The sequence below is a fragment of the Panicum virgatum genome, chromosome 4K (assembly GCF_016808335.1).
Source record: "Panicum virgatum strain AP13 chromosome 4K, P.virgatum_v5, whole genome shotgun sequence".
NCBI classification, from domain to species: Eukaryota; Viridiplantae; Streptophyta; class Magnoliopsida; order Poales; family Poaceae; genus Panicum; species Panicum virgatum.
In genome coordinates this window covers 36,966,364-36,992,177 of record NC_053139.1, presented here as the reverse complement: position 1 = coordinate 36,992,177, position 25,814 = coordinate 36,966,364, and the positions used below count along the sequence as shown (strand labels likewise).

The 25,814-nt window shown below is 43.0% G+C and overlaps 1 protein-coding gene across 4 annotated transcripts; it reads right to left on the bottom strand.

The window, feature by feature from the left end:
- Nucleotides 1–13,341: 13,341 nt before the first annotated feature.
- Nucleotides 13,342–24,985, bottom strand: LOC120703800 (coatomer subunit beta'-2-like). 4 transcript variants are annotated; one of them, XR_005687261.1, is made up of 26 exons: nucleotides 24,771–24,985; nucleotides 24,468–24,488; nucleotides 24,300–24,361; nucleotides 24,133–24,187; nucleotides 22,937–22,973; nucleotides 22,534–22,859; nucleotides 22,307–22,438; nucleotides 22,086–22,234; nucleotides 20,844–20,912; nucleotides 20,619–20,769; nucleotides 20,466–20,531; nucleotides 19,696–19,884; nucleotides 19,082–19,222; nucleotides 18,910–18,984; nucleotides 18,614–18,790; nucleotides 18,412–18,503; nucleotides 18,209–18,325; nucleotides 18,006–18,120; nucleotides 17,846–17,917; nucleotides 17,403–17,599; nucleotides 17,223–17,316; nucleotides 16,267–16,373; nucleotides 15,101–15,230; nucleotides 14,751–14,865; nucleotides 13,997–14,067; nucleotides 13,342–13,764 (listed from the first exon to the last, which is right to left on the bottom strand). XR_005687261.1 is itself a non-coding variant. In XM_039987970.1 (25 exons), the coding sequence occupies exons 1-25, from the start codon at nucleotides 24,771–24,773 to the stop codon at nucleotides 14,048–14,050; spliced, it is 2,712 nt and encodes a 903-aa protein (XP_039843904.1). In that variant the 5' UTR covers nucleotides 24,774–24,935; the 3' UTR covers nucleotides 13,931–14,047. The 4 variants fall into 4 exon arrangements, 2 of the variants coding, with proteins under 2 accessions (XP_039843904.1, XP_039843903.1); XR_005687262.1 differs by having other exon boundaries at nucleotides 13,418–13,764; nucleotides 14,766–14,865; nucleotides 24,771–24,936; XM_039987970.1 differs by lacking the exon at nucleotides 13,342–13,764 and having other exon boundaries at nucleotides 13,931–14,067; nucleotides 24,771–24,935.
- Between the last annotated feature and the right edge of the window lie 829 nt (nucleotides 24,986–25,814).

The following is a 25,814-nucleotide window of genomic DNA, read 5'->3' as shown; positions in this document are numbered from 1 at the left end:
CGTAAACCATCCCCGCGACCGTCAGGCTAACCAGTGGGATTAGGCTAAGTCCGGCCCATACCGGAACCTAAGGTCGTACTAAAGTAAGCTAGGTGAGATGTCAAAACAACTCGGTTCTTATGGTTCACCAGGGCAGCAACCATCCCTCAACATATCAACTCGAGCCTACCACCACGGTAGCACTCACCTGCCAGTCTACCACCACGGTAGCACCGGCTCCAGCATACCCAGCTGCCCTGGTCTCAGCCAGATCCCTTCGTATCCTATTCTCAGCTCTGGATTTGCATGACTACTCAGATGCATGCATGAGCACACTCAATCACTCAAGTACTGGTATATGTAATCGATCCTAGACCCAGGCTACAGCTAAACGTCCTCACATGGATGCAACCGCTCACGTAGGGGTCGATGAAACTTGCCTTCGCTTGCGTACGCGTCGTCGGCGGTGGCTTCCTGCTCGTGGTACGGGTCTTCTGGCTCCTTGGCAGGCTCCTCCTCGGTCACTCCGTGATCTACGGCGAAAACGGCACAACCGGCAAACAAACACAAACAAGCAATAAAATAAGCTCAAATGGAGATGAAAATAGGAGGAATAGATAGTATATGATTTGAGGAGAGTTAAGGAAAAAGAGTTACGTGAAAAGGAGTTGATATGAAGGAGATATTGAGTTTACAGTATTGATTGGTAGAATGATTTGGATTAAGTGCTCACGGCCTGGTGGGTGTTTTGGGCCTTTATTAGTGTTGTGGAGCTAATGGTCGGGGGAGCTGCCTGCCATCTCACCTTGGCGCAGAACAGCTCGAGGAAGAGGGCCAACTGTTGGAGCTTCGTCTCGTGAGTGAGCTGGGCTCGGGAAGAGTGGTTCAGCTAGCGGAGCGAAGCGGCTCGGTGTGCTTGGGCTGGTGACGTGGCTCGTCACGGCCTTGCTCCTTTTATAGGCGAGGAGAGCAGCAGCGGCGTCGCGCAGGGACGGCGACGGCGTGGGCTGCGGCAGCTTGTCGTCAACGCGAATAGTGGCAACACTGAAGGCGCGAGCGCCGAGGCGGCAAAGCCGGCGAGGGCGCTGCAGCGGCGTGGGCGAGGTGGGGACGTGGGGTGGGCGGCACGGCGTGGTGACGGCGGCAGTGCGCGGACCCATCGTGGGGCCGGCGTGTCACGCGTGTGCGAGCGAGAGCGAGCGGGTGAGGCGGTTCGGCGGAAAAAATCTCGGCCGGCACTGTGCGTGGCGACCCCAATTTATAGCGAGGTGGGTGTTGCCATGACGGGTCATTTCAAGGTCAATGGTGTGGGTACTCTGTGGCTTCCAGGGAATGATGAAGTTATGGCAAAGGAGGTAGGCGCTGTCATGATTGTCTAGGAATTATAGCATGGTACGGTGACTCGAGAGGCTTTTATGGAGACGAGATGATTTTTTTCATAGGTTCAAGCATGCGTATGCTGGTTACTGGAGGGAACGAATGTACTAATGCAAGGCAATAGTATAAAATAGTTTGCCTAGTAATTATGTAATACCTCATATGGCGTTAGTATTATTTTACGTTACTAGTTTAATTGCAACATAAGTTGTATTTTAGTGATTGTTGGAAATTGAGGTGGCCCTACTAAGTTGAGGATCTACACCAACCCACTTCAGAGTCGGTCAGCTTCTAGTTACTTAGTGTACCGGGTCCTTTTCGACGGCAGAGCCGATTTTTGCTTCCGGGAGGCAGAGCCTACCAACAGATGAAGCTGGCTTCCGGGTGGCAGAGCCAACCTTCGATGAAGCCCAGACCCTTTTGTATCCCGGGTGACAGAGCCAACCTTCGATGGATCACAACTTATACAGTAAGTACTAAGCTTAAAGACACTTATCTTATTGGAGCAACAAAGTTACAAAGGAACACACACCTTGTGGTGGCTAACCTAGCACACTCTACCTATGCTCACTTCTACCATGCCCTTGGATGTGTGTGGGATGGAGTGGAGTAGTATGGCATGGCAAGGGGTGGCACCCTCCTTATATAGGCACCCATACCCCCTTGGATGAGTGATACATGTCACACTCTAGGAAATTCCCTACAAATATTTAAGTTCCCTACAAATATCTAAGTTCCCTACAAATATCTATTTCTAGAAAATTCTAAATTTTATCATGACAAGAAAATATCCAAGCTTCATGTCTTCTTATGATTCTTGTGGAACATTCTAGAACCTTGTCATGGTGAACAAAATTATGCCATGGTTTATCCTTATTTTTATAGAACCCTCTAAAAGTTTGCATTATATATTTTAACACTCTCCCTTAATTGTGATGAAAACTGGGATGTTACAAACCTACCCCACTTAGGTTGAATCTCGTCCCCGAGATTCAGCTTCACCACTAAAGAGACTGGGAAACTCGGCTCGGAGCGCGTCTTCTCTCTCCCAAGTTGCTTCTGCTTCCGAATGCCTGCTCCACTGAACTCGTCAAATCCTGACTTCTGAGTTGCGGGTTCTTCGCGTCACAGTGTCCAGAATTTTTACTAGTACCTCTTGATATCTGAGATCATCCTGCAGGTCGATTGTCTCTGTGGCCACTTGTTCTTCTGGTACTCGCAGGCACTTTCTGAGTTGGGACACATGGAATACATCGTGTACATCTGACATCTCTGCTGGCAACTGAAGCTTATAGGTTACCACTCCCACTTTCTTGATAATTGGGAAAGGTCCAATGTAACGTGGAGCCAACTTTCCTCGTACCTGGAATCTGTGTGTGCCGCGAATTGGGGAAACTTTAAGGTACACATAGTCTCCAACTTCGAAGCTGAGAGTACGTCTTCTTTTATCGGCATAACTTTTCTGGCGGGATTGAGCTGCCTTTAGATTCTCTCTGATTTCTGCTATCTTGTCTTCTGCTTCTTTAATAAAATTTGGGCCCTCAATAATGCGATCACCGACTTCGGTCCACATGAGAGCTGTGCGACACTTCCTCCCGTAGAGGGCTTCAAACGGCGACATCTTTAAGCTTGACTGGTAGCTGCTGTTGTAAGAGAACTCTGCACATCTTTAAGCTTGACTGGTAGCTGCTGTTGTAAGAGAACTCTGCATATGGCAAACTGTCTTCCCAATTTTTGCCATAAGTAAGAACACAGGCTCTTAGCATGTCTTCAAGGATCTGATTAACTCTTTTGGTCTGGCCATCAGTCTGAGGATGATAGGCTGAACTGAAGTCCAACTTTGTACCAAGTGCTTCATGTAACCTGCTCCAGAATCTCGAAGTGAACTGGGTGCCTCTATCTGACACAATCCTCTTAGGTACTCCAAGCAACTTCACAATACGCTCAATATATAATTTGGCTAATCTATCACCTCCATAAGTGGTACGCACTGGATGAAGTGTGCCACTTTAGTGAGTCGATCAACAATCACCCAAACTGAGTCATGACCGCTCTGGGTTTTTGGTAGACAGGTGATAAAATCCATACTAACTTCATCCCACTTCCATACTGGGATCGGTAACGGCTGGAGTAATCCACTGGGCTTCTGATGCTCTGCCTTGACCCTTTTGCACACATCACAATGAGCGACGAATCGAGCAATATCCCCCTTCATACCATTCCACCAATACTTCTCCTTAAGGTCCAGGTACATTTTCGTAGTGCCAGGGTGAATGGAATAGGCTGAGTTATGGGCATCATCCAAGATGGTCCTACGGAAATGACCTTGCTTAGGCACACACAATCTCTTCTTGAACCACAAGACTCCATCTTTATCTACTCTGAAATCTAGGGCTTTGCCTTCACTGTTGCGACCTTTAATCCATACCAATCTTTTATCCTCCATCTGAGCTTCCTTTATCTGGTCATCCAAGACGAGATGGACACTAAGATTATAGTTGCAAGAGTGGCGTACAACCCTTAGGTTCAACTTCCTCATTTCTTCACTCAGCTCTGGGGCTTGTGTGACTAAGTGATGGCAATATGCTTTATGACTGAGCGCATCAGCCACCATATTAGCCTTTCCAGGGTGGTAATGAATTTCCAAATCATAGTCTTTGATCAACTCCAACCATCTTCTCTGTCTAAGGTTAAGGTTTGACTGGGTGAAAATGTACTTCAGTCTCTTGTGATCCGTGTAGATTTCACACTTATTCCCAATCAGATAATGTCTCCAAATCTTGAGGGCATGCACCACTGCAGCTAACTCCAAGTCATGGGTGGGGTAGTTCTACTCATGTGCTCTCAACTGTCTTGAGGCATAAGCTACACCTCTTCCTTCTTGCATAAGCACACAACCCAATCCTTGTCGGGATGTGTCGCAATAAACGACAAACCTCTTCTGATTATCTGGCAAGACTAGCACTGGGGCAGAAGTTAGTCGCCTCTTCAACTCTTGAAAGCTTATCTCGCAAGCTTCAGACCAAACAAACTTCGTGTCCTTCCGGAGCAACTCAGTCATAGGCCGGGCTATCTTAGAGAAACCTTCGATGAATCTCCGGTAATAGCCGGCTAATCCCAAGAAACTCCTAATCTCCGAGGCTGAGGTTGGTTGCTTCCATTCTGATACTGCCTTGACCTTTTCTGGGTCCACTTCAACACCTTCAGCTGTTAAGACATGACCCAGAAAACTGACTCTCTGCAACCAGAATTCACACTTACTAAACTTGGCATACAACTGGTGTTTTCTGAGCTTTTCCAGCACAACTCTGAGATGTTGTCCATGCTCCTCAGCACTCTTAGAGTAGACCAGTATGTCATCTATAAATACCACGACAAACCGATCTAACTCTTCCATAAACACCTTATTCATGAGGGTCATGAAAAAGGCAGGGGCATTAGTCAGATCAAAAGGCATCACTGTGAACTCATACTGGCCATAACGGGTCCTGAAGGCTGTCTTGGAGATGTCCTCTTGTCGCACTCTGAGCTGATGATAACCTGACCTTAGATCTATCTTGGAGAAGACCTTAGCTCCCTTCAGCTGATCAAACAGGTCATCAATCCGAGGCAGAGGGTACTTGTTCTTGATGGTGACTGCATTCAGATCACGGTAGTCCACACAAAGTCTCATGCTTCCATCTTTCTTCTTCACAAAGAGCACTGGGGCTCCCCAAAGAGAAGCAGCAGGTCTAATAAATCCCTTTTGTTGAAGCTCTTCAAGCTGCTTCTTCAACTCGGCAAGCTCTGGGGCTACTAACCGATAGGCATTCTTTGCTATAGGCTTGGTTCCAGGGACTAAGTCAATAGTGAACTCTACATCTCTTTCCGGAGGCATACCGGGTAATTCATCTGGAAACACATCTGCGAATTCCCGAACTACTGGCACATCTTCGGGGGATTCTGCTTGGATGTGGTTCACCATGGAGTCTGACAGGCTAGGCTGGATTTGGCATGTGACTGTTAACCCTTGGCGGTTGGTGACTGTCACTGCTCTCTCAGCACATGCTATGTTTCCGCGGTGCTTGGTGAGCCAGTCCATACCGAGTATGACATCTATCCCTTTGGAAGTAAGGACTACTAGGTTGGCAAGGAATACTACCCCACTTAGGTTTATAGGGATATCTAAGACACATAAGTGGCAGAGTATATGACCTCCAGGAGAACGAGTCATTAGTGGCCTCTTAAGGGCTATAGTAGGTATATCATGCTTTTCCACAAAGTGGGAGGATATAAAGGAATGTGATGTTCCAGAATCAAAGAGCACTGAGGCTAGAGCTGATTGGACCAGAAACTCAACGAAAATCACTCCTGGTGCATCCTCTACTTCTTCAGCATACACATGGTTCACCTTTGCCTTGCCGAAGGACTGCTGCTGGCTCCTAGCTGGTGCTGTACGGTTGGCTCCAGTCGGCTGCTTTGGTCCTTGAACCGAGTTGGAGAAAAGAGAAGGGGCGGGCTGATTGAGATACGGACAGTTGGCCTTGTAGTGTCCGGCTTCGCGGCAGTGGAAACAGGTCTTCACATTGGTCACTTGACTTCCACCCGACGGTTGGGTTCGTAAGGTATTCTGGGTCTTCATAACAGGAGCTGATTGGGCTGGCTTCTGGAAAGAACCGGGGTGCGCTTTGAATGAAAAGGCACTCTGGCTCCTCGGGCCTGAGTGAGCCGGATACTGAGTCCTCTGAAACTTCTCCAACTGCTGGGGTTTCTTGCTTTCAAACCGATGTTTGCGCTCACTGAGTTCTGCCTTCCTATTTCTCTCAGTGGTGATAGCCTTGTTGACCATAGCATTAAAATCATTGTGGGTGGTGACTTCAACCATTGTCCTAATTTCAGGGTTAAGCCCACCAAGAAAAGCTTCTTGCTTCTTCTCGTTATCATTGATATCCTCTGGTGCATAACGAGACAACTCTGTGAACTTATAAAGATACTACGTCACAGTCATACCACCTTGACGAAGCTTTCTGAACTCATCCCTCTTGAGCTTCATAACACTGCTGGGAATGTGATGTTCTCTGAAGATCTTGACAAAGTCAGCCCATACTATCTCGTTGGCGTTTTCATTTATTTCCCGGTAACTCTGCCACCAAGCAAGGGCTGGTCCCCTTAACTTGTGTACTGCGAGCAAAACCTTGTCTCTGTCATCTGCATGGACCACTTCGAGCTTCATTTCAATCTCTCGCAGCCAATCATCTGCCTCAATAGGGTTATCAGATCCTCCAAACTTAGGTGGCTGCAAGAGGTTGAAATCTGCAATTCTGCTGCCATTGCCATTATGATGCATTGCAGGTCTATTGTTGCCAAGATTGCCTTGAGCTTGAGCTGTGAGAGTGGTCACAAGAACTTGAAGGAGTTGGTTCTGCTGCTGCAACATGGCTGCCAAGTCAATGGGTGCTGGGGCACGGGGAGGTGGCGGTGGTAGGTGTCCATTTTCTAGCGCTTCTGGGGCTACATTCAGAGGGGGCTTGGTTTCTCGGGTTGACCTCGTTACCGTCTTCCTGAGCATGGAGTCCCTGGACTCGACTCGAACGACGAGACATCTACGGTCAAGGAGGGTAAGATTAGGTGACTCCCCTAGTATATTGCTGGGGTAGATTTGTATATATATAATAGCACACAACACAAACGAATCATTCAAGCACCACACAAACATTCATTCAAACAAGCAATGATACATGACACGACGGATTACAATAACGTGGCTCGACTTTTAAGGGTCGGCAGGGACAACTCGACTACTGAACCCTACAACACGGTCTTCGGGGTCACTGTTTCCGGGATCTCGGGGAGATGCGGGAGGCGTGGGCGGCACTGATTCACAAATCCTCCTGCGTGGTTGGGACGAGGAACACAGCGGGATTCCCTCTAGGATTAGCGGCTCCGCGGTAGTCCTGGGATGGCGTTCCTTGCGCTTGGCACGGTCCACTAGGTAGACACCCCTAAGGAGCTGACTGTGGCGATCTGCCTGCTCCCTAAGGTTCTCTTCGGCCACGGCAAGGCGGCTTTCAGCTTAGGCTGCTCGGGCTTCTGCCTGGGCTACGGCCAGTTTAGCCCTACACCAACGGAACTCAGCTCCCTCAGCACGCTGGATTAAAGCTCTCACACGCTGATGCAGTTGGTCGCACAAATCGTCGAGGCTAAGCAAATAGCCAGACATAGCGACAACTGTGGGGTTCTTCTCTGTCCCTGCAGGGCTTTCCAGGTTACGGATCCTCGCTGCCCAAGCAGGACGGTTACGATCCAGCGGGGGAAAGTACTTCATGGGGGTGGAACCCAAGTGCCATTCAAACATCTGGCACAGGTACCGCAGCGCCTTGCGAGCTGCAAGTTGAATGGTGTCAGGCATACGGGCTCCAGTGGCGGCGACGCTCCAGGGTTGCATCTCTAAGTACTTATCACTGGCGCCAATATGGATGGTTACCTCACAGCTTTCGGTGCCATGCTCCATGAACTTGCGACCCACGTACTCCGGACGTTCTGGAATACCAAGTCGAACCGTGGCAGCATAAAGCACTCTGGGGAATCCATCTTCGTTGATGCAGTAGGTGGTGGTCCAGTCATCAGCCATCTAATTTTCAAGGGTAGGGTTAGCATAACAACGATAAAGTTTAAGGAGTAATATATTTTCAAGGATTGACCATCCAAGGCCTCCTACGGTCATCGTTTACTACCGGTTCGTGTCCTACAGCCAAGCATGGCTCTGATACTACCTAAAGCACCCCGACCCGAAGATCAAGGCTAAACCATATATTAATTACCGAATAAGGTCTCCGGCATAATACATGTTACATCAAGTGGAGTCCAAAGTCATACAGAGCTTTATTAAATACGTACATGAGGAGTAAAGTGACAAAACAAAGCTACACAGAACAACCATAGGATAACAACTAGCATAACGACATCCAGGACTAGCTCTTCATCCATCACGGCTCCACTCGAAAAGCTTGGGTGCGGACACGATCTACTCGTAGTCTTCTAGCACAAAGTCAGGATCCTCTGGAGAAAAATCAACAAGGGTGAGTACAAAAGTACTCAGCAAGCTCCACCTCACCCTACGGGAGGGGAATGACATGCACGACGCACATTAAGCACAATGCATTAGCAATGCAACTAATGGTATGCAACCCCTTCCCGACACAACCCACAATAGGTAGCTCACTAGTTGTCAGGACCACACCGTAGCCAGCCCATACCGTGGGCACGGACCATTCGAATGGATTATACACTCTGCAGAGCTTGTACACTGTACCCACACGCTCGGCTGCCCGAACGGACAACTGACATAGCCGACACCCAGCCGTGATCACGCCCCAGCCCGGCCGCACAAACCCTCGGGCCCTGACCCCAATGGTCTATACCCGTAAACCATCCCCGCGACCGTCAGGCTAACCAGTGGGATTAGGCTAAGTCCGGCCCATACCGGAACCTGTAGTCGTACTAAAGTAAGTTAGGTGAGATGTCAAAATAACTCGGTCCTTATGGTTCACCAGGGCAGCAACCATCCCTCAATATATCAACTCGAGCCTACCACCACGGTAGCACTCACCTGCCAGTCTACCACCACGGTAGCGCCGGCTCCAGCGTACCCAGCTGCCCTGGTCTCAGCCAAATCCCTTCGTATCCTATTCTCAGCTCTGGATATGCATGACTACTCAGATGCATGCATGAGCACACTCAATCACTCAAGTACTGGTATATGTAATCGATCCTAGACCCAGGCTACAGCTAAACGTCCTCACATGGATGCAACCGCTCACGTAGGGGTCGATGAAACTTGCCTTCGCTTGCGTACGCGGCGGCGGCGGCGGCTTCCTGCTCGTGGAACGGGTCTTCTGGCTCCTTGGCAGGCTCCTCCTCGGTCGCTCCGTGATCTACGGCGAAAACGGCACAACCGGCAAACAAACACAAGCAAGCAATAAAATAAGCTCAAATGGAGATGAAAATAGGAGGAATAGATAGTATATGATTTGAGGAGAGTTAAGGAAAAAGAGTTACGTGAAAAGGAGTTGATATGAAGGAGATATTGAGTTTACAGTATTGATTGGTAGAATGATTTGGATTAAGTGCTCACGGCCTGGTGGGTGTTTTGGGCCTTTATTAGTGTTGTTGAGTTAATGGTCGGGGGAGCTGCCTGCCATCTCACCTTGGCGCGGAACAGCTCGAGGAAGAGGGCCAACTGTTGGAGCTTCGTCTCGTGAGTGGGCTGGGCTCGAGAGGAGTGGTTCAGCTAGCGGAGCGAAGCGGCTCGGTGTGCTTGGGCTGGTGACGGGGCTCGTCACGGCCTTGCTCCTTTTATAGGCAAGGAGAGCAGCAGCGGCGTCGCGCAGGGACGGCGACGGCGTGGGCTGCGGCAGCTCGTTGTCAACGCGAATAGTGGCAGCACTGAAGGCGCGAGCGCCGAGGCGGCAAAGCCGGCGAGGGCGCTGCAGCGGCGTGGGCGAGGTGGGGACGTAGGGTGGGCGGCACGGCGTGGTGCCGGCGGCAGTGCGCGGTCCCGTCGTGGGGCCGGCGTGTCGCGCGTGCGCGAGCGAGAGCGAGCGGGTAAGGCGGTTCGGCGGAAAAAATCTCGGCCAGCACTGTGCGTGGCGACCCCGATTTATAGCGATGTGGGTGCTGTCATGACGGGTCATTTCAAGGTCAATGGTGTGGGTACTCTGTGGCTTCCAGGGAATGATGAAGTTATGGCAAAGGAGGTAGGCGCTGTCATGATTGTCTGGGAATTATGGCATGGTACGGTGACTCGAGAGGCTTTTATGGAGACGAGATGATTTTTGTTGTAGGTGCAAGCATGCGTATGCTGGTTACTGGAGGGAACGAATGTACTAACGCAAGGAAGAGTATAAAATAGTTTGCCTAGTAATTATGTAATACCTCATATGACGTTAGTATTATTTTATGTTACTAGTTTAATTGCAACATAAGTTTTATTTTAGTGATTGTTGGAAATTGAGGTGGCCCTACTAAGTTGAGGATCTACACCAACTCACTACAGAGTCGGTCAGCTTCTAGTTACTTAGTGTACCGGGTCCTTTTTGACGGCAGAGCCGCCTTTTGCTTCCGGGAGGCAGAGCCTACCAACAGATGAAGCTGGCTTCCGGGTGGCAGAGCCAACCTTCGATGAAGCCCAGACCCTTTTGTGATCCCGGGTGACAGAGCCAACCTTCGATGGATCACAACTTATACACTAAGTACTAAGCTTAAAGACACTTACCTTATTGGAGCAACAAAGTTACAAAGGAACACACACCTTGTGGTGGCTAACCTAGCACACTCTACCTATGCTCACTTCTACCATGCCCTTGGATGTGTGTGGGATGGAGTGGATTAGTATGGCATGGCAAGGGGTGGCACCCTCCTTATATAGGCACTCATACCCCCTTGGATGAGTGACACATGTCACACTCTAGGAAGTTCCCTACAAATATCTATTTCTAGAAAATTCTAAATTTTACCATGACAAGAAAATATCCAAGCTTCATGTCTTCTTATGATTCTTGTGGAACATTCTAGAACCTTGTCATGGTGAACAAAATTATGCCATGGTTTATCCTTATTTTTATAGAACCCTCTAGAAGTTTGCATTATATATTTCAACACTCCCCCTTAATCGTGATGATAACTGGGATGTTACACACATGAAGATCTTTGATCAATCCCACTTAAAGTGAAAGGCATATATATAAGAAAAAGGGATTGATTATGTAAAAAATGGATGTGGCACTCGTTGCTCATCATTTGAAAAACTATTGACTCTATAAGTGATACATATGTACAATAAGAAATAAGTTATTTAATTAAGTTTTAAACAGTAGGGATATTGTATACATAAGATCTAGATTTTTCTTTTATCTAGATACTAAGATTGTCTTGGTGATATCTCTTAAGTTTTGAACAATAATGTTCACCAAGATAAAGGTCCAGAAAATGGGTTGATTCCCATTAAAGGCAATAAGTTTGCTTATGTTGTGGCAGACGTAAGTATTATGTGTTTAATTAAGTTATAAAAAGCCCTAAGTATCCTTAAAAGGACCGGGATATCTGGGAAATAAGTCCAGGACTGGACCCCTGGAAAAATCAATTAAGAACACTTTACCTTATTGGCATAAATGGAAAGGTGTTATGTTGCATGCCCATAAGTAAGGAGTCCAATATTTTGGACAATTATGTTACAAGAAGTGTTGATACTGAGAAATTCCACATAAAGTATTATCAACACTCTTGTGGGAGAAGTCATATGTGGAAGGCTTCAACCAATACTTTACCTAAAGGCATCATTAAAAGATGCAAGTTAAAGTGTGGCATGTCCTGAATTATACACCGTCAAATATGGATTTGTGTCCCTGATCCATATCATTTTAAAGATAAGAAATTGTTTTAAGCAATTTATCCCGGAAATTATTAAATAAAAGAGTGCAATTTTGGATCGAGTAACATGTCGAGAGGTATTCCCAGACCTAAGACATCGTGAAAGATTGAATCCAGAATCAAACATAAATATTTAAGGCCTAAAAGAACTAAGTTTAAGACTAAGTGGTGCTTGACAAATTAAGTATGTCATAAGTGTTGAGCATCAAATAAGTTCTAAGATTATGGTGCTCAATATGTAAGCATTAAGTGATGTGACATAAGTCCTAAAGATTGAGCATCATGTTTAGAGGCTTGCCTAATATATTGCCGGCATAAGAAATTAAAAGGCAACCTATTACTAAGGGACAAATTATGATTCTGGAAATACGTTGGTTTTTCTTCCTCCTTTAAAAGGTGCATGCACATAAGAATAAATGTGTGAGGACAAAATATATGTTTAATACATATAAATAAAAACCAACTGCACTCAGGGACTATAATAACCCCATCTCCCCATAAGCCTAAGAGGAATCACTTTGATTTTGAATGGGAACCATGGTCACTTAGTCCTGTGGTACTTAATTGACTGCAGTGATTGATTGATCTAGTGTACCATCTTTTGAAAAGTGAGTCCGTAAGTTTTCTATAAGCATAAGGAATAAGTTTTGAAACTCCTAAGTTAAAGAAGTTCATTTGATATGAGGTGACGTACTATAACAACTGCATTCAATGGTATGTGTATAATTCACCATTGTAATATCTTTGCTTTGGTGCGTCATTTCATTGAAAAGTGGACTTATAAGTTTAAGCCTTACGATCAAGGAGAAAAATGTTAGAACTGTGGTGATCTATAAGCTTAAACAGTGAACTCATTAAATGATCCACAGTAAAATAATTAATTAAGAAATGAAAAGATAAGAAGAACGGGATGTTTCCATCCCGTTCCACCCTGATCGGGGGTGAACCGACCTAAGGGGTGTCGGTTCCCCGGTGGACAACAGGTCTATATATACAGAGGGTTGAAACCCCTGTTTAGCCAGCCCGATCGGCTACCCGTTGCCACCACCGGGTAGCACCACTGACATGCCCATACACACAAAACAGAGGGGCAAGACAAGAACATGAACAAAAGAAGAAAAAGATGAGAGGTCCTAGCGACCAAGGTACGCATCTTATGTTATTTTGTGGTTCTAGTTTGAGCTAATGATCCTAGAAATCTAACAGTTAGTGCATGCGCCGTCGAGCAACCTTTTGACCGTGGCTTGCTTACCTATGAAACGGTTTCTTGCAGTGAATCAGACAGTGGCCGTTCGTCGAAAAAAAAAATCAGTGGCCACAGTGACGGCTAGTCTATGAACAACGAAACAGCAACGTCAACGCGCACGCGTTCTTGAATGCATTCGTGATATAGATTGTTCATTCACGCAAAATCACGCTGACGTCCCATTGCCCTACTACGAACTGTATGAGCACAACAGCGCAGAAGTATGGTATCAGAATTCGAGGGGCACTGTTTTGAAACAATGATTGGCAGCTTGGGGATACAAAACCATAGCCTATACAGCAAAATAATATCTAAAATACAAATCAAAGATAGAAAGGTAAGTGGAATGTTAAATTTGCTATATTTTCTGTACTTGAAGACTAAGAATTGTACAGAAGACACCAAGGATCAGGTGGTCAACTGAAAAACAAATATGAAACAGTTTATTTGGACCAAAATACATGGGTGCAACACCCCTGCGGGTGAACAAATTCCAACCTCAAAGAATGACAGTATTAACATATGGTGGATATATAAGGGTAGGGCAATCTATAACATACCGGAATCTACAGTGCCATGAAGCTTTAAAACCCTACCCAAAAAGAATCGAATTGCAAAATTTGTTACCTAGACCAAAGTGCTACGTAATTGTCTTGGACTGTTCCTGTATGCTCAACTCTAGACCACGCACAATGTCTTGTACAAATGGAGAGGAACTTCTTTTACATGACTATCAACTCTGAATATGTGGCAACCTACAATAGTGACAAGACAAGTTTAAACCCATGAATTGTGCTAGGAAAACTGATGAATGTCTACCCTGCCATGTGGATAGGTATTTTGTTTTGCGTGCCAAAAGAATGTACAAGAAAAGCTTAGTCCTAAAAAACATTACATACAACTCATATTCACTCAAGGATATGAGAACACAATGCCATTAACCATTTAAATCTTCACTGACTTGTGCATATATATGTTCATACTTACCTTTACACAAAACAACCAAAATGCTGGTGCAGAATGCTGTCGTAATCTCTACTATTGATCAGGAGTTAGCACTGAAAAAGAGAGAGAGAAAGAACAGTAAGAAAGATTGTGTGATTGGGTTATCTGTGCACATGTTAAGAGCTTAATTATTAGGTGATAAAACAGATTCGAGATGAATCACATAATTCAGATCAACAACTCAAATTACTCTGAGTCAACATAAAACCTTTGGGAAAAAAGTGTCACTATTCACTGTCTAAATATGAAGCTTGCTAACAGGTGAATTTTGTGTCTATAGTCAATGAAAAAAACCTGGTTTCTTTTAACCAGAAATACTTATACAAAAGTAATTCCTTATGAAACCGACTTCAATTAGCATAATTTTAGAGCCTCTTCCTAAGATCAACTAGATACCTATTACTTGATACTAAGTCCAGCTGATAAATTAAGTCATGGTCATAACCAGTTCTTAGAAATGATGTTTATCTATGTTCATATCATGTACTATATATCATGTTCCTCTTATGGCATAGAATTTCCAATGTGTAAGCATTCTAGTGTCAAGGGATGACGACAAGGGACTCAGGATACTACTATGTGCAGAATAGATACACTTGCACACATTCACTGGATAGTTTAACCTAAATATTTTTTTCGTAGAGTTTAGTATAAAAATAGACCATTAAAGATAATTGCACTGTACACTTCCACTACTACTGTTTTCATGCTGATGAAGTTACTTCATTGTTCATACCCCAGTGTTCCTCACCATCATTCCCATTCACAAGAACACCACTATCTATTGAGCCATCGGGTTCAACTTCAACGGCATCCTCCTGACTTTCCTCGACTCCATCATCCTCAATGACCTGTAGAAATTCATGTGGTGTCAGCATCATGCAGCAGTTTAAAGTAGAGGAGCAATAGAAGCAAGTGATGGTGGTAAAAATAATAACATGGCAACAGAAAATATATGCATATGTTTCTGAGTTGTCGCCTGCTGTTCTCCTATGAGCTTCAAGAGACACCAAAAGGTAGGAACCAATCTAGCACTATCACAAATTATGCTACTAACGAATCCAGCATTACAACCAAGTGTACTACCTCATGAGCAGGATCTCCATTCTCATTTGGTATCTCTTCTTCCATATTCATACTTTTGAAAGCTTCCACAAGGCTCTCATTGGGCCTCTCCGCATATGTCATGTACTCCTCAGCAGGTGGATAGACACCCCTATTCAAACAAGATTTTGTCAGGATATAAACTAAAGGGTAAGAGCACTTCTTTAAAACTGAATGTCCCATAACACATTTATCACAATGGTCCCATAATTCTTGTTATATCATAGAAAATTGCAACACATACAATATCTGTGAGGTGAGTGCATGCATGCCATAAAATACGCATTCCATAAATGAATATCAGAACTAGTTTAAGTGGTGCAAGGTGACTGAAAATTCCATGCACAGCTGATGTTGTCTCTAACTGAGATGCCACATAGTTCCGCGCAGTTTATTATTCGTAAAGCGTCTGTAGGTGTTTTTTCAAGTCTGCTGCTAAGAAAAGTAATATCTCATTGCTCCCCTAGCCCCTATATCTCCAGCCCTCCAGCAGTAGTGGTGGCTTGGTTCACCGTTGCTGCCTGTTTGTGCATCACCTTGATGGCCCTCTTACCCACATCACCCTGCCTGGGTATGTGGCTAAGATAATGTATCCACACTGAAGCCACCAGGTACAAGAGGAGCATGAAGGAAGATGGGATAGAGGTCACAGCTCAGATGGGACTCCTCCCCATCTAGTGCTACACAGCCACAGTTTGATGCGACGTGTGCATCATTTTGTAGGGGCGAAGTACCATCTTTAAATAAGCCTTCAATGGTTTCTTCCAACATCAAAGATTTCACGTTGAATCTATTTCTTCAATATATCATTTTTTGCAGAACGATTCAGATATTATCTTACTAAGATTGGTTTTCTTACAGTGTAAATCTTTATTTCAGATACTGCAATTTTGCGTCAGAATAATCACTAAAGGAATATTTTTATGGCAATAAATTATCTAACTCCTCCAGCAAAGAAGGCACAAATGCATATGAACAAATGCCAGAATAGTACAGGAAAGCATCACTTGAAGATTGCCAGAATATGAAGTTTCTAATGATATTGCACATATTAATGGATTGTCTAGTTACGTCATGGAAGGATACCAAAAGTTCGATACATTCATTTGAGCTTTATGCCTTTATAACCCATGATGGCGAATAAATACCTCTTGGGAGCAAGAGTAGATTCTACACTGAGAGCAATCTGCCGGTCCTCGAACAGGTTTGGGTACTCGGCAGGATCTGCCAGAGATTCTGCAGCTTTGGAGTTCACCTTAAAAGTCACAGATAAAAAAGAACTAATAAGACAACCCTTGCTAATAGCTTGAATGACAACAGAGTGGGCATAATAAATAAACTATAGAAAAACATTAATATTTTGTATGATCATAGATGGTACAGATAATTCATCATTTCATCAATCATGATGAAATCAGTGTTACACAGTGGGTCTCATCTATCAAATCCGATGAATATAAACCTGATACTGGTCCTTTTTGAAGCAGACTAGTTACAAACTTACAATCATGCATTCTGAGCATTCCATAACAAATTTTTTTCCGAATAAGCATTCCATAACAATGCAATCCATTTCTCCAAAATACTAAATTTGAGCCCAAAGTTGATTTTACTTTGGTATGTAGAATATCGGTAATTGGTGATATCATGACAGTATAATACCTATATGAGCATATAAGATGAAACATTTGTTCTTTTACAACTTCAACCATATTTGTCCTAACAATTAAGTTGACATTCTCAACAACCCCAACACAACAAGTTACCGTCTTAAACAAAGTAAACATTAGTCAGAAATCATCTATTCATATTAACATTCCACCCATGGGCCTAATTTGCGGATACTACTATTACTGACAGTTTTACAGTTGGTAAACAGAAGAAAGGAAGTGACTATAGTAGCCATCAGAAGCCTGTAAAACAAACTAAACCTAACGATTGCAATGCATAACAGTGAGTACCATGCAGAGATATGTTCATACAAACTGATGTAACAGATTATGCTTCAGAGAACTGGAAAAGAAGCATATTAAGTGTTCGCTTTATGGGAAAAATGTGAAGTGCGATCTGAGGTGCGCAAAGAAATAATTTATTTGGAAGATACCTTTTGAAGGTCCTTTTTCCATATTGAAACAATATCAGAAACTTTGCTTGGAAGATATGATCGTGCCATCAATGCTGCTTCAGGAATACGGTTGCTGTACAGCCAATGACAGAATTGTCAACATATATTGTCCAAATCAAGATTTTACTTGATAGGGAGATGTGCCTTGCAGAAGACTACCTATCAACCAACAATTGAAGGCATTCTTCCAATTTGCCTAGCATAAACAAGCAAAGGAAAGCAACGTTGTTCTTTCCTAGATCTTTAGCCATGGACGCCAGTTTTGTTATCCCTTCAGCATCTCCAAATGATGAATACAGAAGCAATAACCCACTAAGGTCTGTAGCTTGAAGCAGACATTCTTCTGCCATCTCAAGCTGCAGTTATTGTATATGCAATGTAAAAGCTGTTAAAGTCCAAATGTTTGCACTCTAGAGAAAAGGCAAAAAAAAATTATATATGGCAACGAGGAAGCAACAAACTCAATCCAATGGGAAATTATGATACACGAGTGAAGATTCATAGAATTGAGAAATATTATTAAGGCTGCAGCAAGCCAATCATCACCATTCTATGTACACAATAACTAGTGAACCACATGGATGAAAAATTGACAAAAATACCTTTCCAGTGGACATAGCAAGTTCACCCAGCTGCTTCCACTTTGATTCACTACGTGCCTCAGCAGCAATTTCCTGCAAAGGAATTAGATATTAGAGTGCACTTCAAGGGATTAAAAAAAAATCTTGGATGATGTATCGAAACAGTATAAGTGCACCATACCTTTGCAATTTCCAGGCTGCCAAGCTGCACAGCCAGGTCAAATCTGTAATTAGGGTCAGTCGCTATATCAAGGGCTTCCTCCAACATGCCACGTGATTCAAGAAAATGTGCCACACTGCAAACCAAAATTAGATCATATAAACAATGGGCCGCATAAAGTTAAAGTAACACCCAGTACAATCAATTTTCGAACAGGATGGCACCTGTTGTGTTGTTCCTTTGGAATAGATGGTAAAATGGTATTTGCACGTTCCAAATCCCCACGCATCACGAGTGTTTTGTACTCAATCAAACTGAGTAGTAAAGTATAACCCACCACACTGCAGCAATAAAACTTGTACGTCTAAACACAAAAGCATATCATGAAGAAGGGTTAAGTAAATAATTATCTCGCTTTGTTGCTTACTTGAACTCCTTGTCGATAAGATATACACGACTTTGGTTAGAGAGATATCCTAATAAATACATAGGCCGGTCCAAGTGAAACATTGTAGTAACCTGTAGCACGTGAAATGGTAAAAAGATAGCATCTAAAACCAAACATCGTCTCTCTCAAAAAAAGATATGCATAAAAGATACTACAGATAATGGTGAAATTAAGTGTTAACCTCTCCTCCAACACAGTAATTTAGCCGCCATGAAGAATTATTGTATATGAAACAATCTCCAACCCATAACCCAGTACGGACACGTTCATTTATCTCATGAAGCAATTCATAGGCATCTTCCACACCTTCCTCACCAACTGATGCCCCTCCATCTAGATGAGAAGAAACTAGATCCCTCTATATGTTATCAAGTCACAGTAGTGTTAGTAAATTATAAACAAGGATATCGTCAGTTGGAGAATACGAGATGTGCTTGACCAACACAAAATAGATAGCATGCAATGAAATTAACTCACATTGTACTTCAAAATGTAGAATGATGAATCGCTTGCTATTGTTACCAAATCACCACTGTCAGCCCAATATACATTCTGCAGCAGGCACAAGTAATAAATCCAGTGGCATATGACAACCAAAAAAAAGGATAAAGGCAATATAGATATCCATTCTTGAAGCAAAGTTACTCACTTTTACATTCACATCAATTCGACGTATCAACCTGCACTCTGCCCAGTCATAGAAACAAATGAAGTCATTCGTACACATTGCAAGCAATACTCCACCATGTATACGTTCGGCAGAGAATGCTGGTCTTATACTTTTCCTCTCCTGAAATTACAGCTGCTCTTATCAGCATAAGTTTGAGAAATAATAATAAAGCATGTTTACACATATATGACATAATAAGCACTATAAGATGTTCCAAACTGAAAGTCAATTATTGCTACAATCGATCAAACGAGCTGCAGTAGCTTCTTTGCTTGCAAAGTTTTCATAAAATAAAACAAGCTACTGGCTTCTTCATTCGGTTTTACTAACAAACTGAGATTCGTTGTTGTTCTTCAAACATGTGACACATATAGTAATGCAGACTATTGTACTAGTTCCTTGATGCACGATGCATAATAAAAATTAAAGCATTTGAGGCTCAATAATCTAAGGCACCAACCAAAAACAGTGTGACACTCTTGTTATATCTGAAGTGAGGTTAAGCATTCTAAAATTTTGAGTAGGGATGAAATTGACTAGCAACAAAAGAACAAAAATCGCCACTGAAAAATTATGTTACATAGAGAGCAAACCTGAAAGTTTTTACTGTAGATCTTTATTTTTGATGGGCTTTCCCTTACAGCATACTCTCCATCAGTTGACCAGACAATTTCAAGAGCAGACCCAAAGGATCTATTTCTCCATGCTAGCGCTGTGTAGATAATGTACTCTCCATCTCCACATACAACAACAAACCTCCCATTTGGATTGTGTCTTAAACTCTGAAACAACAGGAAGGATTAGTTACTATTATTTTTTTACTTTCCAAACAAAAGTATGAACAAAATTGTGGAAAGTTGGTGCTTTCTTGGTTCCATAAAAAAAAGAGTTTGCACATCAAAAGAAAACTATCCAATATTTTTTAGAAGCATATATACAAACAATTCTTAGCCCCATCAAGCAAAATTTCAAAATTAGCCAATGGGCTCTGGCTTCTATCGTTGATTAATTGAGATAGTAAATAAATAGAAGTAAAAGTATAATAGTGAGAAATACATAAACAACATCTACCAAATAAGAGAGAAAATGAAGAGCCTAAACAGAAAACATACTGAAAATGTTCAATGACACTGAGGGAGAAGAAAGCTACTATTAGTACACATAATGCAATGTCAAAACCATGCAGAAATATATGAACCTATTTGTTTTTGTACTGTAACATTTTTTTTTCCGAATCGAGGCACCTCCCCCCCCCCCCAATTCCCATTCCATTACGAACGGAAATTCAGCTTTTTCTACTGTAACATGGAGCAGAAGAAAGCTATTAAACAAAAGTATTCACGTAATATCAAAAGAAACATACTTGTGGGTAAAGATCACAACTTCCCAGCTCCTTTACAGCCAATGGTAGACGTTCTCCATCTGCGATCTGACAAATGAAGCAAATTAAAAGCATTATGAATCAGAATCTGAAATCAACCATTATCAACAAGACGGCATGGATTATGAAGATAACCTCAGTGTCCGCGCCAACTGCCTTGATATTAACAGTTTGAATTTCATTATGCTTGGCCCATATGATTTTACCACTGCTATCCATGCTAGCAACAGGTTCTTCACGGCCAATCTTTATCATTATTGTTCCTTCGTCATATCCAATCACAACTCTGCATGAACTGAATATATTCAAGAAAACAATAACAAATTTGGAGAAAACAAGAAAAATCAGTTTTTATAATACCTCCGTGAACCCTTCATGTAACCTAATGCCCACACTCGTTCAAGGCCATAGTTAAGTGTATTCTCAAGCCTGTAAAGGCAAAGACAACAATGTTACCATCAAGTTTACATTAACAAAAAAGTTAAATTTAAAACCTAGAAAGGGTGCAAGCTTCGTGATGGAACCCTGCAGACTAAACAACAATCAGTCACTAATAATTCTTCTGATATCGAGTCTAACATCAACAAATAGCCTAGAAAATCAAAACAAGACAGATCACATAATGTCACCATAAGACCATGATTATTCATTTAAACAAAGGCATCCTTAAAATACGTAGCAAAAACCGATGAAACAGGCAGTAGACTTGTAACCACGGTAAAGAAAAAGATAGGGATTTCACGGCCAGGTATGACCCCCAACCTCAAAGTCATAAATATCTACCAAGTTTTTGCTATGTATGTTCTGGGAAGTAAGCGGCAAGGTAAGCTTTTTGAGGGACAATTTAGAGAGGGGAACAACACATACTCAAGGGAAGCTGGAAATCAAAGAAAACTGAATCAGTAAATGGGTAGCCATCAGCAAACCAATTAATGTAACCTGAGAATATATGGGAATTTGCAAACCCAAAATTTGTAGCCCTGTTTATAACCACAGTCAACTTATCATATTTAAATGGGTATTTTGGTGTTCTTGCCCCTGCTTTGAAGTGCAATTGTGGTTTTGCCCTTATTTTTTTTAACTTTGTGATTTTGCCCTTTATTTTTCACAAGTCATTGCAATTTAGCCCTTGGTCTTTGCGTATTTGCCCCTATTTTGACCGTTGACTAGGGGTAAAATCGCACTGACTTGTGAATAGTAAAGGGAAAAATCACAAAGTAAAAAAAATGGGGGCAAAATCAAAATTACACTTAAAAGTAGGGGTAAGAACACAAATGCCCCTATTTAAATACAAAAGTCCACTCCATTTTTCAAATAGTCAGTCGCAGTTTTCAGTTCGGCTGGGAAATTTTAACTGCATCCAACTATCACCATTGTTAAACAACAGTGTGTTCCCCCCCCCCCCCTCAAATCACATGTAGCATTGTGCTGCTTGTTTATCTAATGATAGCACTACACTGGGTGTGATCATGAGAACTTTGATTGGTACAATCAAATTAGCACTACTTCTGCATAGAAATACAATACAAGAGCGCTAAACATATCAAGAAGTAAACACAAAGAGTGTCAAAAGGCCACAAACTAGAACAGACACAGCAGGACCTGTAGGTAGTTGAGTGCCATAGACGAACAGTTCCATCCTCTGAACCTGTCATTATTATTGGAAGCTCGGGATGGAAACAAACAGCAGAGACATTATGGGCATGTCCTTCAAGTGTTTGAACACAGCTCTTTGTTTGATAATCCCAAACCTAAATAAATTAACTCGTCGGTAACAATGTCTAAAATGCTCATATGTGCATCACTAAATGAACATTTCATACCTTCGCAGTTTGGTCATCAGAGCCGGTAATTAGATATGGACGGTCACCACCAGTGAAGTAATCTATACAATTTACACCTTTTGAATGACCATCCAATGTGAAGTTAGGATCAGGGGAGCCAAGACTCCAGATCTGAAAGTTTCACGTGCAGAAAACTGCTTGGTAAGGCTAGAAAAGAGGAAAGTGAGAAATTAGCACATACCAAAAATCAAACAGAATGGGTATACCTTTACAGTACGATCAAGGGAAGCACTGGCGAAAGTATTTGTATCCTTGGGGTTAAATGTGACTTGCATGACATAGTGAGAGTGGCCCTCAAAGATTTGAGTACACATCCAGCCCTTATCCCAGTCCCAGAGCTTTATGAGCATGTCATCTGACGATGACAACACATAAGGCAGGGTCGGGTGAACAGCCACACACCTAATGTAATCAGTGTGAGCTTCAAACATCTTCACCTTATCCATAGTATTATAGTTATACACACGGATGAACATGTCATCCGCACCAGCCACAACCCATTGCTTTCGTGGAATAAATTTAGCCGAACGAACTGCAATTAACATGGTTACATGAGCATAATGGAACAATGGCATACACAAAAGGTAAATAGCAATGTGAGAAAGCAACCTGGTAACTCGCTGACTTCAAAAGATTTCACCATTGTCTGGTAATAAAATAACACAGCTTAATCAGTTCAAATTTTATATCATCTGTACAAAACTATAAATCTCAGCTTGGCAGCTGCTAGAAAACATTGAAATTAGACCATGCCAATGAGTCATGGAACACAGTTTCCACTGGACTGTATAAAGTGTAACCGAAAGAAAAACTATGCACAAGGCTGTCCTGTTCCCTTCACAAGCCCATCACATGTAATCATGTAGTCGGCTGTGTGAATTTTGCAGAGGCTGGACTGCTGGAGATGCCTCCATTTTCTAAAAAATGTAATCACAGAGTATTCTGCTTCATAATACTTGCAACCCTGACCACCCTATCAGTCACCAGTAAAGATTATCCTATCACTGCTAGAGACCAGAGGACATCGCCATGTACCTGCTGAACTTTGCCAGCTTTGATCTGTCACACAGATGAACCCTTCTCAGAATTGCCTTAATCTTATTGGGGACGTGCCACACTCAGCACCCATTAAAGCTCTAATACATCAAAACCAAACAGCTCAACTGGATCCACCTAATCCAGCTGAGTTCGTTTTGCATGTATTTGTCCATTCCAATGATAACTGATAAGTTGCTAAAGAACCAAATATGCAATAGCCTTATGCTTATGTTTCTGTCCATGAATTCTTAGACATTTCCTTGTCTCTATATAACTTTCTCACAATTTCCTTGCATGAAAGTAGTTATCATCTTGGAAGTGAGAATTACTGGAGTCTCTAGGCCCACAGATAGTCACATACAGGTTTAATCTTCCTAATTGCAATGTGCAGCAAGTAAAAAGATTTTCCAAAAAAACAAATCCAGTTTTGCTTGCCATCTAAAATTCCCAAACATTAGATCAAAAATCATTATTATTTACACATGACAAATTACAGACTCTGCACTATCAAAATATATATACAGAAGGCTGACAGGGGGCAGACAGTTCTGTTATTCTGAGGGGGAAAAAAGGTCATAACTAACCATAGCACAATTCTAATCGCATATTTTCCTTGCATAAATTGTAAACAGGGAAAGCCCACGCATGGAAACCAATAGAGCATCACATAAACTAGCTGGTCAAGAGATTAGAGATTTATCAAACTAGCCAGATCAGATTAACAACTGATTATTGCTCGTACAAATTAAAAACTAAAAGTGACTGACCTGCGTCTGGTAGTTCCAGATGCAGACACTGCCAGAATAAAGGCTTGACATGATCCTGCATTGAACAGAAACCCACTATTCAGAAAATTCAACACTCCGGACACTCAGCTGCACAACACATTAGCCTTGCAGCATTTAGCTAAGACAACAAACTACAGCACACTTACCATGGTTCGGTTGGATGCAAGTCGACGGACTTGACCCTCTCCGACCTCTGCGCGAGCTTCCTCTGATCCAGCCAAACACAAAAACCACCATCAGAGAAACGACCTCACCAGCCACAGCAAAAGGCACTGCAAAATTAACCGGATCCAGAAGGGCAATCCCGAAATTACCTTGATATCTAACCGGAGCGGCTGCCTCATCATCCCCGCCGACAACAACCGACATAAAAAAAACACAAACGGGATGAGACGAATCAGTAAAAGCACAAGCACGTAACACGCCCCAGCCCCAGATCCACGCCCGAGCCCAATGCCTCCGCCGCGGATCTCGGCTCGGAGAGCGCCACTGCGATCCAGTCGAGCAGCAAGGGGCCAGGCTCGCGTCGGGATCTAGCATTTTGCCGCGAAGCAGGGCTGCAGGCCGGACCAGCAGGAGAGCGGGGGGTGGCTGGTGGCGAGGGCGCGGAGCCTTACCATTGCGACGTCGAGGAGGCCGCGAGGCCAGTGTCTGCGGCTCGGGGGGCCGGGACGAGGAGCGGGCCTGGACGCGCGGCCGCCTGGCCTCTCGCTCGTCGGAGAGGCGGTGGGCGGGACGGTAGGGGGGACACGAGATCGCGAGCGGGAGAGAAGGGAGGAGGCGAGGGAGGGAGAAGACAGTGCAAGGGCGGAAGGTAACGAACCAACTTGCGGGTCTCGGGATTCGGGAAGGAGGGGCCGCGGGTTCGGTCGAGGACTTCGGAGTTCTGTGGGTCCATGTTTGACTATCGATGACCTGGAAGCTAAGCAACAACAGTAATACAGTATCGTGTAGAAATGGCGAAATGGAAAATTTACGTAATCTGAATTATAGAAATTTACTCGAATAATCATGCTTGCAAAGTTTGGTGTAATGAAAATCTTCAAAACAGTCTAAGGTTGGACAGTGTGCCAGCTAATCAAATAAGAACTACTGGTTGTTAGTTATTTTCTATTCTAAATTATCAGTCGTTTACTCATTTTAGCTTTTTTAGATGCATAATTTTTCTAATCCAGATATATAATTACATCTAGATGTATAATACGAGTAGAATATATGTATCTAATATATAAAAATTAAAATGATTAATAATTTAGAATGGAGCGAATAAAACTCAAATATTACTTTCTAGGAGACTAGTAGATCGCGTATGTATATCGTGTCAGAATTCTATGTATCAAAATTTTTTAACTTTGATCATAAGCGTAAAAAGTGACGTGGATTAACTATTTAATATATTTTTATGCCGTCCGATCTTGATCCGTCTTTATTTACTTTTTCATCAAACATTTCTCTCTGTTGGACGCGATAACCCGCGACCCGTCGTGTATGGTGAAACGCGTGACTCCATCCAAACTATGTGTTTTAGGCCATGTCTAGTTCTCAAAAAATAAATCTACAGTACAAGTCACATCGAATCTTTGAACACATACATATAGCACTAAATGTAGTTAAAAAATAACTAATTACACAGTATAATTTTTTCATACGAGATGAATCTT

Excerpts from the sequence above, each read along its gene's own strand:
- LOC120703800 (XM_039987969.1), bottom strand. Across the intron at positions 22,235-22,306 it reads CTGATGACCAAACTGCGAAG|GTTTGGGATTATCAAACAAA; the intron begins GTATGAAATGTT and ends TAATTTATTTAG. Across the intron at positions 18,985-19,081 it reads GAATTGATGTGAATGTAAAA|AATGTATATTGGGCTGACAG; the intron begins GTGAGTAACTTT and ends TGCCTGCTGCAG.